General features: G+C 39.1%; 2 protein-coding genes across 2 annotated transcripts in view; both read right to left on the reverse strand.

Moving 5' to 3' along the window:
- The window catches only part of LOC125640678 (uncharacterized), a 51857-nt gene extending 41848 nt beyond the window's left edge, over positions 1-10009 (reverse strand). Inside the window, exons 1-4 of the mRNA XM_048859529.2 lie at positions 9885-10009; positions 9062-9164; positions 2124-2229; positions 464-669 (exon numbers count right to left, since the gene is read on the reverse strand). Coding sequence (XP_048715486.2) covers positions 464-669; positions 2124-2229; positions 9062-9164; positions 9885-9992 — 523 coding nt within the window. The 5' untranslated portion in view covers positions 9993-10009. The remainder of the gene's footprint in view (positions 1-463; positions 670-2123; positions 2230-9061; positions 9165-9884) is intronic.
- A 3169-nt stretch (positions 10010-13178) lies between these two features.
- Positions 13179-16799, reverse strand: part of LOC142072864 (uncharacterized) — a 29380-nt gene continuing 25759 nt past the window's right edge. Inside the window, exon 8 of the mRNA XM_075131162.1 lies at positions 13179-13809. Coding sequence (XP_074987263.1) covers positions 13617-13809 — 193 coding nt within the window. The 3' untranslated portion in view covers positions 13179-13616. The remainder of the gene's footprint in view (positions 13810-16799) is intronic.

Below are 16799 nucleotides of genomic sequence, written 5' to 3' on the forward strand. Positions count from 1 at the left end.
AAGTTTAAAGTGAAAAAAAAAGGTGTTTTCTTTTAAATGTGCAAAAAAATCATGAAAACATTTCAAATAACATTAAGATTTGTAAAACTATTTTTTTTTTTACAAAAGTCAAATTTGGGTCTAAATGACCCAAGATTGTTTGACTTTTAGAAGAATAAGCTCTTTATAATTTTCTTTTTAAAAGAAGTCAGGCACTCAACTCTGACTTGCAGATACTATGTCACTGTGAAATAAGGGCTCATGTAGGAAAGCAACACCCAGTAAAGTGACCAAAATTAGACTTAAATCTAACTGTGACCCAAATTACCATCAATTCATGACTATCCCTTTTGTTAAAGCACTGTTCACAGCTAATATGGTGCAATATATTGTGCAGACACTGAAAATCATAACAAATGGTTAAAAAAATCTGATTCCTAACAAGAGAGTAAATGTATCCACGTAAGACTGTCTGATGTCATACCTGTTGCTGAGATTCCAGAGACATCTGTATCTGTCGCTGAGATACCCAGTGCCTTACTGTGAGGCAAGATGTAAAGATCATTTCTGAAAGCCACTAAAATATCTCCAGAACTATTCAGGAAACAAGCAGAGCTGAGAGTGTTATCAAGAAAAATGTCGGCCACCAAATTCTTGTGAATATCCCAGAGTTTCACCATGTAGTCCTCACTGGAAAATAAAGGAATCAGAACTATCTTGTGAAATAGTCTTAATGCTGATTTTAGTAATTCACTGTGGGTGAAATTTTCCCTTGTACAGAGGGCCAACATGAGTTCTATGTACCACTTAATCCCACTAAATCATGAAAGTAGGGTTTAAGCGGGACATAAGTGGTGCAAAGGTTACATGTGGATTTCTGCCCAGGGAAGAATTTTACCCTGTAGGATCAGTGAGAATCCATAAGGAGAGGGATTAATCTGGGTTACCTAGTAATTTTATTCCAGTCACAAACAAGTAGATTTCTTTAACCAATAATAACCAAATTAACACTACAAAAGCAAAGACATTCAGAGTTCAGGAAGGAGCAGCATTTTATCATAGGGACTTTCATGCAGTGAAAGAGTTTACTTAATATAGCATCTACAACGTCAAAAACAATGTAATAAATTAATGAGGAAATAAGCCCTTCCTCCATTTCTGAGAATGGGTTTAATTCCAACAGATTTTTTTAAAGAAAAAATGTACTCCAGATGACTGAATGTCCTGAAGACAGAAGGCATCTGAATAATCATACACTTGCTGTGTCACAGGCAGCTGCCGTGCAAACTCCTCAAACTATGCACCATCTAGTAAACCTCATTCCTATTCTGAAGCATTTGCCTCAAAGAGAAAGAGGAGTGTTCAGTCTCTGCATTCATTGTCAGCCTTTGATGTCTCTTCTAAAATTGCCAACAAAGATTCCAATTAATCGCTAATTGTGAAGGAAGGTTTTATGTTGGCCAATAGGAACTGAACTGAAACCCACCAATACTGGTGCAATTTCTTTATATTTTATTTCCTTTAAAAATAGCTTAGCTTGCAAATGAAATTTCCATTGACAATGTATATGTGAAAACAATGAGGAGTACTTGTGGCACCTTAGAGACTAACAAATTTATCTGGGCATAAGCTTTCGTGGGCCAAATAAATTTGTTAGTCTCTAAGGTGCCACAAGTACTCCTCGTTGTTTTTGCTGATACAGACTAACATGGCTACCATGATGAAATGTATATGTGGTTGTTCAGACGCTTCCCTGGACTGGTTTGATTATCTCTGAAATCTCACCCCCACATTGTTCCTATCCTCCTGCAGTTCTACTTACACTGATATTTCCTAGGTATTTGCTAGATTGAAAATGGGGATGAATTTGGTCCATTATGTCCATAAGTAGTATTCCCAGCATCTCGCTTGGAAGGGGTCTAATAAAGCATAATTTTACCGTGATACCAATACCAAAGTGATGTTACCAAGCTTGAGTTTATTGCGTGGAAAACCTATTGCACCAGCTGTAAGAGTATGAAACATGTTATCAGCCAAATGATAGGTTTTATACGTTTCATATGGATGTACCTGAGCTTCCGTCCTGCACAAAACCCATCTGATTACCGTATAAATAAGGAGACGATGTTCAGTGCTTCACCTACCCACAGCTTAGAAAGAGAGAGAGGGTCTTGCAGGCATCCACTGCTACCACAGGGCCCTTGTGATCATTTGCAGAATCATGACTGAAATCTGGTTCTTCATTTTCCCCTTAGAGACAGAGAAATATAATTTGGACATTCTGAATACCTGACTTTGAATTCCTCTCCCTTGACTGTATTGATGGCCACCCCACATGTCATTGGATAAGTAGTTTTCCCTAGATTTGCAATGGAATCTTGGATTTCACTTATAACCATGTCATCATGAGGAGTTAATGCTCTCTACACTGGTAATGTACAGGGAAACACAACATTTGCTAAGATTGCATTAATGTACAAGGCTAAACTCAATTCGTAGAATTCAATTTTTAAAATCAAAGTTATTTCCACTGTATAGACCTGCTCCTTGGGTCGAGAGTTCTGCCAATATTCCCATGATAGATGCAACCTTGTTTAGACATGGATTTTGTTAGTACAGCTCTAGCAATTTTCCTGACCATTGTGATCATGGAGTTTTTTTCCTCAATCCAAGAACCATGTTAGCAAATTTGTGCTATTAAGCCCACCTATATTACGGACTTTTACTGCGGTTTTAACAAGGATGTAACATGGTTGACTCCATACTATCAGATGGTTAACACATAGAGTAAGATCCTGACCCCATCAAAGTCAATGGCAAAACTCCCATTGACTTCAACAGAGCCAGAATATCATTCATGATTCCTAAAATGAGCAGGCAAATTGTGTTTTGACCTCACTCATGAGCAGAGCTGCAGCATAATTGTCGACCTGTAGCCAAGTTATAATACGGTATTGCTGCTATGTGAAGAGCACTGTTTAATTACATCAGTGTAACCAGGTTTGTCAATCCTCCTAACATAACTCCAACTTTCTTCTACAGGAGTACATCAAAACAGTCATTACAGGGCTGTCAATCTGGTACCTTTCACCACCATAAAATTCTCTAAATTATATTTATAAAATTAATAATATAAAAAGAAGACTGAATAGAGTTAATCCCATTACATGCAGAGGCCGTTGCCAACTCTACTCCCACAGCCTTCAATTTGCATAGTATTATTCAGAACACCTTCAAAATAGACAATCCTTTGCCCCTGGCACCTGCAGCTGAAACAGCATGGAAGAGCTACTCAGCCTTCCCAGAATGCACTGTTAAAATTATGATTCCAGGCAGTGTGATGGGTGTGGGTGGGCCAACAGTGTGCACAATACAACCTCATTGCTTTTTCTTATATCCTATTTCCATGTCCCGGCCTTTCATTTCTATGTTGCTTATTTAGATAAGCTCTTTGAGGCAAGGCCTTTACCTTCTTATATGTCTACAAAGGATTTAGCATGCTGTTTGGTGTTATATAAATAAATAACAACAGTAGATCCACAGACTACTGGATTGGACTGGATTGGACCACCAATACCACAATGACAGTCAGTCTAGGGGAGCAGTTACATGCTAAAGCCTTGGACATGTTAATATAATGATGCCCTTGGAGATGTCCAGGCTCAGTTCAGGGACAGAGTTAAGTCTTATCTACACTAAAAATATAACTATGCTGTACCAGGATAGGGGAAAACAGGATTCTAAACAGGTCCCACAACACAGGTGTAAGTGGAATGCTGAAAGGCCCTACCCATCTACAAAGTCTATGTTATGGTTTTGAATAGGACTAAAGAACACAGTTCTCAGAAAAAGAATCCTGGTACAAACCAGTGAGGGAAACTATTAGTACCTTAATAAGCAATAAACTGTTTAAATGCGTTTTTTGCTTGCATGATTTCAACTACAGCATGGGAAGGGTCAACCAATTTTAGAGCCAATTAAAAAAACAGATGAGATAAAATGTACCTTTGTATCTCATGTATAATACAGATGTGATTCAGTAAGAAAAACGGAAGACTTCTAATAATCAAAGTGTGTGGGAGTGGCATTTACATAGGCAGCAGGCCATTTATGTGCAGAAATCAGGTTAGACCCGGAAGAAACTCCATTTTGCCAATCATGTGGATGTTACTCAACGTTTCGAGAGAGCCCTAGGCTCAGCCCAGCCCTTTATGATGAGAAGGCAATATAAATGTGAATGTGAAACTTATTTTATTAAGCTATCAATGTTTACTTTATGAAAAGTGCATGCGCTCAGTTCTGATGAAACCGCAGGACTGTCAGTTCACAGGACATCATGAGAATTGTAAACAAGGTCCAGGTCCTCTGGAGAAGGTAAAATTAGGGGCTACTCTATACAGAGAGTGCATGTCAAGCTGGGGTGTAAATCTATGGGCACTTTTGCCTGCCATACACTAACAGGCCATGTGGACCTTACTACTACATACTGTTTCAAACAGCAGTATATCAAAGCACAGTAGTGTAGTTGGGGATAAATGCTGGTATAAAATGATTTTACCTACTTCTCATTTGGGGAATATGGAGGTTAGTACAGTTAGTTTATCCACTTTTTTTGTACCACTACACCACTGCAGTAGCTGGGTCAACATGAGAAACCCGCATCATGTGATGCTGTACCTATCCCATGAGGCATTGCAAACCTTTCCCAAAACACCCTGCGGCTAGTTGCGCAATGGCATAGCTACCCACAGTGCACTGCTCTCTGTGTCGATATAAGAGCTGCCAGCTTGGCTGCACTCTGCTGACAGAAGGAGAATAGTGTGGACATGCAAGAGCCATTTAATTAACGCGCTTTAATTAAAGAGGCATTACTTTTGTCAGCAAACCTCTGTAGCGCGGACATAGCCTTAGTGCTGGTAGGCTAGAGTTAGATTTACACCCTGGCTTGCCTCTCACTAAATTGCTGTATAGACAAGCCCTACCTTAGCTGCCATGAAAATCTGTTTTGTTAACCTTTCTGATTAGGGTTGCTATCAATCATTTACATATCAGGAATTCTCATAGAGACCTGTCTGGTTTTGGCATCCATTTGATCTTCTCTTCATGCTGTTACCACAGCAACTAATACTTGAAAGAAAATCTCTTAGCAAGCTAGTTCTTCAGATTGTCTCATCGGGTAGGGATACAACAGAAGTGGGGGCTCGAGGCAGGTCTGAGAACCACTTACCTACATCTTTCTTAAAGAAGGTTTCAGTGTTGTTATTCTGTTTCCGTCTTTTTTCTTTTGACAAGATAAGCATCAGCACTTCACTTTTCTTTACTAAACAATACTCCCTAGGTCTATGTCTCAGTAATGATCTTGCTGTTAAGCCTGCTGTGTAGACTAAATAGCTCTAAAAAGTTTGCTTTCTACATTAAATTTCTAAATCACATACAATTTGGATATTTTGTTGTAAACATTACTCCAGAAAGTGATTGAATAGTGGCAAAATACCCTTGCGGAAACAAAAGATATTACAAACAGAGATAGCTCTGAGCTGTGAAAATCAAATACTGACTTCCCCAAAGTTGAAAGGGGTTCATATCCATCTTACAGAGGTTGACCCAAGTTGGGAAGTTGAATCAGGAGCCAAGTTCTCCAAAGTCTGAGGGGATTCAGACATGGAGTTCCAGTTCTTTACACGATATTTCAATGCTGTGTAGGACTAGGTACAGGATCTAAGCATCAAGTTGTTTTGAGAAGGAAAAATATCTCAGTAGCTGTAGCAGAGAATACTAAATGGGCTAATTAAGCATGTGGTCTTCTCACTGCGGGTTGGCTGAAGTGGGGTTGAGTTTTACTTTTGTCTAGGGCCCTAACCAAATTCACGGTCCATTTTGGTCAATTTCACAGTCATAGGATTTTTAAAATCATACATGTAATGATTTCAGCTATTTAAATCTGAAATTTCACAGCATTGTAATTGTAGGGGTCCTGACCCAAAAAGGAGTTGTGGGGTTTGCAGGGTCATTATAGGAGGGGTTGTGGTACTGCTACCCTTACTTTTGCGATGCAGCTGGTGGTGGTGCTGCCTTCAGAGCTGGGCAGCTGGAGAGAGGCAGCTGCCAGCAACAGCGCAGAAGTAAGGACGCCATGGTATGGTATTGCCACCCTTACTTCTGTGCTGCTGCTTGCGGGGCGCTGCCTTCAGAGCTGGGCAGCTGGCCAAAAGCTGCCGCTCTCCAGCCACCCAGCTCTGAAGGTGGGGCAAGAAGTATGGGTGGCAATATCACAACCCCCCTAAAATAACCTTGCAACTGCCCTGTAACTCCCTTTTGGGTCAGGACCCCAGGTTTGAGAAACACTGGTCTCTTCTGTGAAATCTGTATAGTATAGGGTAAAAGCACACAAAAGACCAGCTTTCATGGTCTGTGACGCATTTTTCATGGCCATAAATTTGGGAGAGCCCTATCTATACAACATAATAAGACTGCGGATGCTAAATTCTAGCTTTTTGTTTTTGCCTTGAACACCAGTGTTATTTTGCATCTCTGTTCAGGCTGGCTGTATGCCCCTACCAGAGCCACCTGCACAGATTAACTGTGTCAGGATCATGAGTAATTCAAGTAGGGAAGGGTGAGTTAGTGACTGCAGGCAAATGAGATGCGGAGGTGGTGGGGTCTGCACCAGTATATGCCAACCACACCCTTACTCCCCTCAACCAAACCTGGTTGTTTTGGGTGGGCCCAGATCAGGATGCCACAGCTGAGCCCCTGATTGTCTTTCTGGGGAATCATTATCCATAGCTCAATATCCAGAACTCAGCCTACTGTAGTATAGTTTAAAATATTCTGTGTCACATGAGTTATATGAACAAGAGAGAAGAGTGCTAATGGGTACTATGCAGAGAAGTAGGGAGCACAGAACATGACCCCAAAACCAAAAACATGGACCAACATAGGTTTCAGCAAAACTTTGCCCCTCTGTAGAACTTGTATATGCTCTTTGATACAAGAGCATGAATAAAACTAGGTGAAGTATTTGTAGCAAAAAAAATCTTATTTGATTACAAAAGACCTTTTTTCTACTTTTGAATAATTCATGAATGAACTTCAATTTCTAAGAATTTGTTATTCAAAATTAGCTAATGAATGTTTTATGCAAATATATTTCCACCTCAGGATTCTCCTCACAACTCTTTACGGAGGCTTTTGCTTTGAGTATTTGCAATTCAAGCTGTGTGCCTGGTCACTTATCTCATGTGTTATTTTTTCTGCTCCCTTCCTGGATGACTGAACTTTTAAAAATAAGAGTAGGGTTCAAATAAATCACTCAGGCTGTTCAATCAATGTCAAAATAACTACCCATAAACATTTCTGGGATGAACCTGTATTGGGAAAACTTTCACATACTTATCAGATAATTTTTTGCCATCTTCAAATATTACTGTGAATAACAAAAAAATCACCACTACAAATGCTGTATAAAGCAACTTTAAAAGGGCCCAAAATGCTGAAGTGAATTGAAGGTTTTTATTTCAGTGACTGTTCAAGGATACTGCCTGAAGCACGAACACCACAGAGTGCACAAGGTTCAACTTCTGATTACACACACAAAGCCCTGGTAAGGTTCCTTTTGGCTGGACAGTCACAAGGCTGTTGTGTCTGCAGCCCACCTCTTTAAGCCCTTGAGTCTGAACAGAGTCCAGGCATTTTGCCTCTGGCTGAAGTTTCTAGGAAGAGGCCGCTCAAGAGAATCTACTACCATAGGTAAAACTTCAGTTTGCTGACACCCTCTTCATAAAGTAGGGAGGCAGATTTGGCCTGGCCCCATCTCAGTCATGAGTAGTGGTGGGGCAGCCAGGCCAAAGTTGAGTGGCATTGCAACCTGGCATATGGGGTCACAACACAACTCAAATTTGGCTTGTCCATCCCTCCAGCATGAAAGGGGATGGCCAAGCCAAATTGGAGTGAATGGCATTGTGACCTGGCAAACTAGGTTATAACCCCACTTAAATTGAGTCCAGCCACCCCTCCATCATGACAGAGGGGTGGCTGGGACAAATCTGTCATCCTAGGCAGCTTCCCAGAAATCTGCCACCCTAGGCAGCTGCCTGTGTTTCTAGGCACACTTTTGGGGTGCAGATCCTCTGTCTAGTACCCCTCCTGAGAGCTGAGACCCCACAGTCCAACTGCCTAGATGCTGGGACTAACACGACCCCTCAGACTTTCCATAGCTTAAACACATCCCCTCTCAGAATTGCATGGTGGTCTGGGTTTACAATTTAATAGCAAAGCCAACAGACACACTGACTTTGCACAGAATTCTAAACAAAATTACTTCTTACTTAGCACAACAGATCGACAAAATAATAAAACAAAACCATACGCATTTCCCCACCTCAGGTTCCTCATCCCTCTCTGGAGAGTTCTCTGGGCTTGGACAGGGTTCTCTGGGGCGTCCAGGATCCTTCTCTTGCAGCTCGTGGTTTCTCCTCAGAACCATGGAGCCTCTGTCTTTGTCTAGGTCAGCTAGCTTTCTCTGACCTTGGTTGATTCCCCTAATAAAAGGGACACCCCTGCAACAAAAGCAAGCTCCTCTCTTCTGCCCAAAGCTTCCTATGTCTTTCTCTGAGAGTCTCTTGCATTTATATGTTTCCCCTAACAAAACCAGGTTTCTTTGTTCTGCTTCTGGAGATTTTCCACTAACCTCACTATTTAATACCTAGGTATGATTATGATTATTAAAGTCTGAGTACGATCTTCAGAATTTGGCTCAAATTCTGAAAGACGAGAATAGCAAAATCCTAATTCCACTCCCTCTGTCAAATGGAAAATTACTCCAAATAAACAGGAAATTATTATTAAGGAATAAATACTGCAAAAAACTACTGAGTAAAAATTGAGCAAGTGTCTTAGGATTTGACCCTTCAGTTACAGTGATTCACTTAATAATAGAAAAAGTACAATTCCCATTATGAATAATGCCATCAGATACCATCTGATGTTTATATCTTTTCATCAGCAATGAAACCATCACCCACGACTTCCAACCTGTGATGACAGAGAACTATTATTCCTTTGTTTTTTTAATGAACCTTACCTGGCTTTTTCTCATTTTTCTCCAACAACTCCACTGGGCCTTCAATATGAACATCAAAGACATTTACAGCTCCAGAATGCAGGCCAAGGAACAGTGAACTGTTCTGAAACTCCAAAAATCTAAAATTATTTTAATTGTTAGCATTTACAGGTTTCCTGCCGTCATTTACGAATGGACTTATTTTTAGCTCTTCCAGAAGACACATGCTGTACCAGGAAGTGAGATGGTACAGGCCCACTCTTGTGCCATCTTCCACCCTGGAGGCCTAAAAAGACTGCTACCCATGATACATGGAATGCCCTCCCAATTCTGATCTACCAAAATACCACCCTTCAAGACTCTCTTTATGACTCACCTCTTCTATGATGCCCCAAAGTATTGTTCGTAACAGTGATTATTACCAGAGAAATCTTTTAATGTAGCATCAAGACACGCACATACCAAATCTGAAAAACCACAGTAATATATGCAGTTCCTCACCCTACTTCACTTCCTACTGTTCGTTAACCCCACTGATCACATCACATCTACATTTAGATCCTTCCCTAACTGGGGCAGGGTTCTCCCCAGCCCCAACTGAAAAGCACTTAGGCACACTTTGTAGAAATAAACAGGGAACATGGGATTTGTTATACCAGATCAGACCAACGGTCCCTCTAGCGCAGTAGCCTATCATCAACAGTGGCCAGTACCAGAAACTTTGAAGGAGATGCCAGAAACCCAGCAGTAAGCAGTTAAATAATAAAATAATAACAACAATCCCCTCAGTGATATACTGTATATTTATACCCGCTGATAATCCACAGTTATTCTTGATACTCACAATCCTGGTGAAAACCATAGTTTCATTTGAGATATTGATCTGGTGAAGCAACTGCAGGGCAGGTAAACTCCAGATCTGCACCAATTTGTATTCCAACTCCTGGCACATATTTATCAGTTGATGGTGATCTCTATCATGTTTTAATTCAATTACCTAAAACAGTGAGTGCTGGTCTTTAATAGGGGCTATTCTTTGGCAGACACATACTTGATAGATAAACCAATCAATACACAAATCTGGACCAGAGCCCAGCAGTGGGACTGGGATCCCATGGGTCCCACAGGACCAGCTGCCATAATAGCAGGAGCGGGCAAAATTTTTTTTGTTGGGATTGGATGGGGGGTGGAAACAGATTGGTAATTTGCAGGAAAATACTAATTTTTTTTTAAATAAAGGTTCTAATACGTACGTGTAAGCGAGAGATAGAAAGAGATTTGATGTCTATTATAACAGGCATTATTTTTTACATGGTTTAAGCAAGATTTGTTTTATTCTTTTAGTGATATAAATTATATCTGAATTCCATTTATATATATATCAACTGACAGTTTGTTTTTTCAGTAGCATGGGGGAATCTGTATCTCTTCCGGGATTTGCGGATCTAAGGTTTTTGTGGGTGGGAGAGGGATAAAAATGCAAGAAACAATGTGGGAGAGGGTGGGAGTGTGGGAAAGGGGGGCTGGACCAGAGTAGGATTAAAAAAATAGTCCCGTGCAGGGCTCCAGTCTGGACCATATTACCATATAAAGTAAAGGAATGTTAATTTACATTTGTTACTACTTCCAATCTCATCCCTTTGCTCTGCCAATGAACCCTGCCTCACTACTCCCTTTCTATCCTTCTCCCTCTCATTTCATTTCTGCCACACAATCCCTTATTCCTGGAATTCTCTTCCTATATTAATGCAAAAGACCCAGCCTCTCTCTCTTTTTTTCGAATTGCTCCTCAAAACTCACTTTTCCCACAAAGGCTACAAACACTAATTCCTCCTACCCACTATAGACTCAACACATATCTGCTTACACAATAAGTTCCAAAGGCCAGGAACCTTTCTTCTATGCCTCATATGAGGTTTGTCATTTCATATGCTAGCACTGTTGGCCAGATGGGGGTGACACACCTACAGCATTACTCTACTATAATTACCAGTTAAGTATGCCAGCAGGGGACAGGGTATCTGCTTAAACCCTTCTTGACAAGGGAAAAACAGAGAGATGGAAGAATTAGTATAGAATTTGTGTACAGGACTCAATGACGCATCTAGAAATCCTAGCTGAAACGACAACAATTTGTAATAATGACTCAGTTTCTGAGTGAGATATTGAAGTGTATGTAAGTAATGTAGCTCCCTTGAGAAGATTCCAGACTGTGAAAAGCTCTTGAACTCCTTTGTATTTGACAGTGAAGTTGCTCTGCCTTTGGAAATAGTGGACCAAATTCAGCACACTTACTTCACTGAGGATAATGGAGCTACTTTGCATTTACACCAATATTCTGAGTCAGAATCTGGCGAATTTGTGCAAGAATACCCAGAATTATTCTGTAATGTTGTGTGTGTGGTAGGTTACATTTCTGAAGCAAGACAACTGATTGGTCTGTACATTCGGTATTAAGGACAGCCATAGTACAAGAGAAGAGATAGTTTCTTATTTTTATATCTAGCCTTATCCAGCTATGTATGTTTTGTTATGAAACTCTTTTAATAAAAGAAAGGCTGTAAATTCAAAGTACACTTACAGGATCTTTATAGGCCTTCATCTCATAATATACTAGATTTTGTATTGATGTGTGGAGAAACAGGATTCTCCCATCCTATTCAAAGAGAATTGCATTATACTCCCACAGATGAAAAAAACAGATCATACTATCAAACACATTGCACATGTAAATCTGAAAAAACTAGACCAAGACCATGTTGGCAAAACTAACACAACTGGAAAAAAGAGTGAACAGAAAACACTTTATTCTACATGCTCATTTCCTAATGACTGTTAATATAATATAACCAATAGAACCAAAACCAACGCAGCTTTTCAGTGAGTCACATCTTGTCAATCAGTAATGTAACACCTGCATGTAATGATCTTCCATTACTAAAGAACAGGCCACGGAATCTAAATTGCATCACACATCAGCAGTTACAGAGATTTCACCTATTCCCCTTCCACTGGACACCTTGCTTAAAATAGTTGTAAGAACACAAGGCCATTTATAATCAAGTCACACTTTTGGAAGTACATTTCACAAGGTTCCTTTTCCTTACATAGGATAAGAGATCTAGAGGAAGATGCAGAAAATTGCTCATGTATATAAGAATGCCTCTGCTCAGGGAGATACTGATTCAATTATTTTAACTGTTTTTTTAAAAAATGGTATCTCTGACTTTTGAGATATGCATGCAGGTAGGTGGATGAGATACTAAAAAATTAAAGCACATTCACTGGGAACCTTGAAAGCTGCCAAGTTAAAATCTTCATTGGAGGCTAAAAGAGAACAGGAACTCTCAGTTAGAAATAGTTTGTCACAAAGTCATTTCATGGGGCACACAGATTCTGTAATTTCCCTGGGTTTTTAGTCTTTGCCTGCACTGGGAATTTGCCTCAATTCAAGCCATCGGTGGCCGGAATTGAAGCAGATTCCTGATGTAGACAAGTTCTTAGAAACAGTAATAAAGCTGGTTTAAGTCAGTGCTGCTGCTCCTGTTGCCTTTGGCAAGGCTGAAAGCTGACAAAAAGGCAGTATTGGCCTTTGCCTGCACACTTAATATGGAGTTGAACAAGGATAGTAATTTTAAATGTTTTAAAACTAGTAATTATATTTTATTAAATGGGCTAGAACAAGTTTTGTTGAAAAATGAAGGCTACAGCGATAAAAATAACAAGCCCCATGACATCGACATTTTACTATAAATTCATTCTTTTTGCCTTTTTTCCTCCTTATGATCAAGTTGATTTTTTTTACAGCTTATGACCAGGAGACAGTAACAAGATTTCATATAAGATTATTAATGTTAATCTTTGGGGGGTTGCCATGAATACAAGCTGAACACATTATGTCAATGGAGTTAGGTGCCCAGGTGTTTTGAAAACTCCACTAAGTGCCAATCTGCATTTTTAGATGCTTAAATACCTTTGAAAATCTGGCCCTTGGTGACCATCAGTTTGTAGGAAGTATATTCAGCACTCACTGACCAAATGTTCAAACTTGGGTACCTAATGATAGGCTTCTAAATCCATATTTAAATATTTAATGCCAAAGAACCTGTTTTTCAGATCACCTGCAGATTCTACTGATTGCAAGGTCTTTTATTTTGCATATTGCTCTGGGTTTAGATGGCATGACATAGTGTTTCTTGAGGGCCTTTATTACAACCTCTTATTTATACACTCACACCCACTTTTTCATATGCCATCCAGCTTCAGGCAAATTCCTCAAGTACGGAAACAGGAAAATTCTGTGTAGGACAGTCGGAACAGAGTATTTTCATACACATTTTCAAAGTAGTTAGTTTATTAAGCCCATAATCCACATGTAAAGCAATGGGCTGATCTGGCCCAAATTTAGGTACCTCCCTTTAGGCACTCAAATTTAATCACAATTGTTTACATCAACTCTAAAGTTTCCTAGTGGCTTTTACATAATGAGTGCCTCTCCCTGATGGAATAGCGTGCACTCCTCACTGTATCTTCAGAATTGTCAAGTCAGTTAATTTTAATATCTGCATATCTCTGATTAATCAGAAATACTTGTTGTGCTTTTTACCTGCATACCAAGAACCAGAAATTCCTGGGTATCTGCATACACCAGCCCTTCATCTATCCAGTAGCATATTGGGGAGGACAGGCTGCAGAGACATTCGCATCTCACTGGATCTCTTACACTCTCCTTTCGAGTATGTTGAAAATATTCATTCTTCTGTACATAACTAGGAAAACATTGTATTAGCACAAAGAGAGTTTGTAAAAAATGTTCGCAGGTTGTCAGACCCACACATCAGAGGGCAACTAATGAATTATTTAATGACATTTAACTTAGCAGCAGATCACACCAACCCTATTTTTTTTTTAAATATAGAGACATGCAATATTTTTAGAAATCTTTACATATACACATGCTCTAGAGACTGCATGCTCAGCTACTGCATTCTGGGCATCTAATTTGCTGTTTATACATGATGTAACAAGGAGGAGCACCCTTTAGGTCATTTGGCATTCCTAGGTCCACAATGGACATTGTCAGCTACCTCGTGGCAATATTCAGTATGAGGAGTCTCAATTCCCTTTGCTCTTGACTTGCTGCAGAAACTGCTAATTCACTCCTGACCAGCCTCCTCTGCAATCAGAATCCATTACCCTCTGAGGTGGGCTGACAGAAATTAGCCCAAATTTAACAATCCCTTCTACATTCATTTCAGGCCATCTTATAAAAGGCTAATTTTATTTTTTAAGTTCACATATTTTAAAAAATTTCATTAGCATATTATTAAAACACAGGAAAACAATTTAGTAAAAGTTAGCTACTAGTTAAACTCAGCCACACCTTAGACAGACATTGCTAAGTGGGCATTACGCTGAAGGTACAGTATATGGCAATATTAGCTATGGCAAGGCTGAAAAAGTATTTTAGCTATTCCACAGCTCAGTGGTGCTCTCAGTTCAGTGTCGCAGGAGTATATGTGTACAAAGCAGAAGCCCTCTATTTAAAGTAATCAATTTCAGGTTATTTCTGTGGCATATATCATAGTAGTATGTATCCTCTTTAGAAATGCTCTTCTATCCTTTGAAGGAGAGATGAAAGTTCTACCCAGCCAACACACCAGCATGGGGGGATATTACTCGTGAGACAATAGTACCATTATTTTTTCCTATTCTACAGCCCATATGATTAAGTTAACTTTCAGTTCTAAACACATGAACTCTTTTATATTGGCCTGTGTCAAAGTCCCATTTCCTTCTCAGTTCACATAGATACTGAACATACATTTCATTATGAAAAGAGATTCTTGCTGCTGAATTGCATGGATTACATGTCTCTGTGTTAAAAACAAATCTAGGGTTGGTGTGATCTGATGCTAAATTGAAGGCTATTAAAAATGAAAATTCCTAACACTGTGATGAATATAAACAATTAGTGTGGCTCTGACCACCTGTGAACATCTTGTACAAACTCTTACTTTCTATCACTGGTGCCTAATTCAGACAATAACAGCTGAAATGTGGGATCACAGGTTTTTTTAAACTGACGCCATACTTGAAGAGGCTCATTTGTGCTTTATGTCAGATGTTGTATCTAGCTATATGGGGAAAGTACAATGTACAATAAAATGCCATTGCCTAGTACCAGCAAACAAATAATTTACAGAACATTTGGCTCAAGTCATTCCGAAATCTTGATACGACACTGATCCATTTATTAGATTCACTATCATTCTAGATTTGGGATGTACTCAAGACAGACAACATTATATTTTGTAACTTTCAGTGTTACAATGAACGCTAGTCAGAAAGTGGAATTTCTGTCCTATGGGAAATTCTAACCTTTTGAAATTTGTTTGCATTCCAAATTGGAACAAAAAGTTGAAATTCCCCCCCAAAATGTATTTGGAAACATTGAAAGATTTCATTCTGATAAATTATAAAATAATATTAAACATTACATATAATATATATTATCAATTATTAAATATATAAATATACATATAAATGAAATAAAATAATAAATTTGAAGCAATTCATTTAAATATGGTAAATATGTTAAGTCAAAACAATTCATTTTAACACTTTTCCATCAAAAATGTGGCCACAAATCAACATTCCCACAAAAAGTTTCCATTTCAACAAAACTCCATTTTCAGATGGAAAACTGTTCCACTGAAAATTTTTCAACCAGTTCTAGTGATAACGGATATCTCATATTGCAAAAAGCCTTTGAAAATAATGATTTAAAAATTCAGCATTAGCAACCTGACTCTTGAGAGTATTTCTAACTAAAGTAGCAGTGTGCTTACTGAGGAAAAGAAAGTAGCAATAATAATAGTCAATACTGCTTAATGGCACATATCCACCATTAGTTTAGGTGACGCCCATGCAAGGCAACCTTTAATGTAACTCCTAACATGAACAAAGCCAGCTGAAGTTAAATTCGGTCTCTTCTTCCTCTTTAATAATCCCAAGATGTGCAGTTTCCTTACTGACCCATGGCTAATACCTTTGTCAGTGCCCTGATCATTTCCTGCCTTAACTGTTGTAACTTTTCTTCTCTGGGTTTCACTGTCTCTCACTGGCTCCAATCTGTCCAAAATGTCACTGTCAAACCAACCTTCCTCTCCTGCCATTGTGACCCCTTCATCGTCCTCCCTCAATTCTTCCACTGACTTCCCATCTCTTACCACTACAAATTCAAATTCCTTGGCTTTACCTTATCATCTTGCTCCCTCCCTTATTACTGCTCTCACTTTCCCTAGCTCCATCCCACTCCCTATGCTCATCCCAATCTTTTCACTTTATTCCTCAGCTGCTCTCTTTTTCCCATTCTTGTTTTCGTACTTTCTTACAGACTACTCCATTTTTTCCTTGTTCTTATCCACCAGACAACACCTCTTGTCACCTTATTAATTTTCTTCTGAACTGTGTGTCATTTTATTTTGACTGGTTTCAGAGTAGCAGCCGTGTTAGTCTGTATCTGCAAAAAGAACAGGAGTACTTGTGGCACCTTAGAGAATAACAAATTTATTAGAGCATAAGCTTTTGTGGGCTACAGCCCACTGTATGCTGTATGGGGCAGGAAGCATGTATTATCTACCTTTGTAAATGACTGATGCTACCTCATTTTTAAAAATTCATCAATATACAACTAGTTCAGAAAATAAAGAATGAATCAGAAAAAAACCTTTTCTGCTGCTAAAGCAACAGAAGC

The sequence above is a fragment of the Caretta caretta genome, chromosome 7, assembly GCF_965140235.1.
Source record: "Caretta caretta isolate rCarCar2 chromosome 7, rCarCar1.hap1, whole genome shotgun sequence".
Classification (NCBI taxonomy): domain Eukaryota; kingdom Metazoa; phylum Chordata; order Testudines; family Cheloniidae; genus Caretta; species Caretta caretta.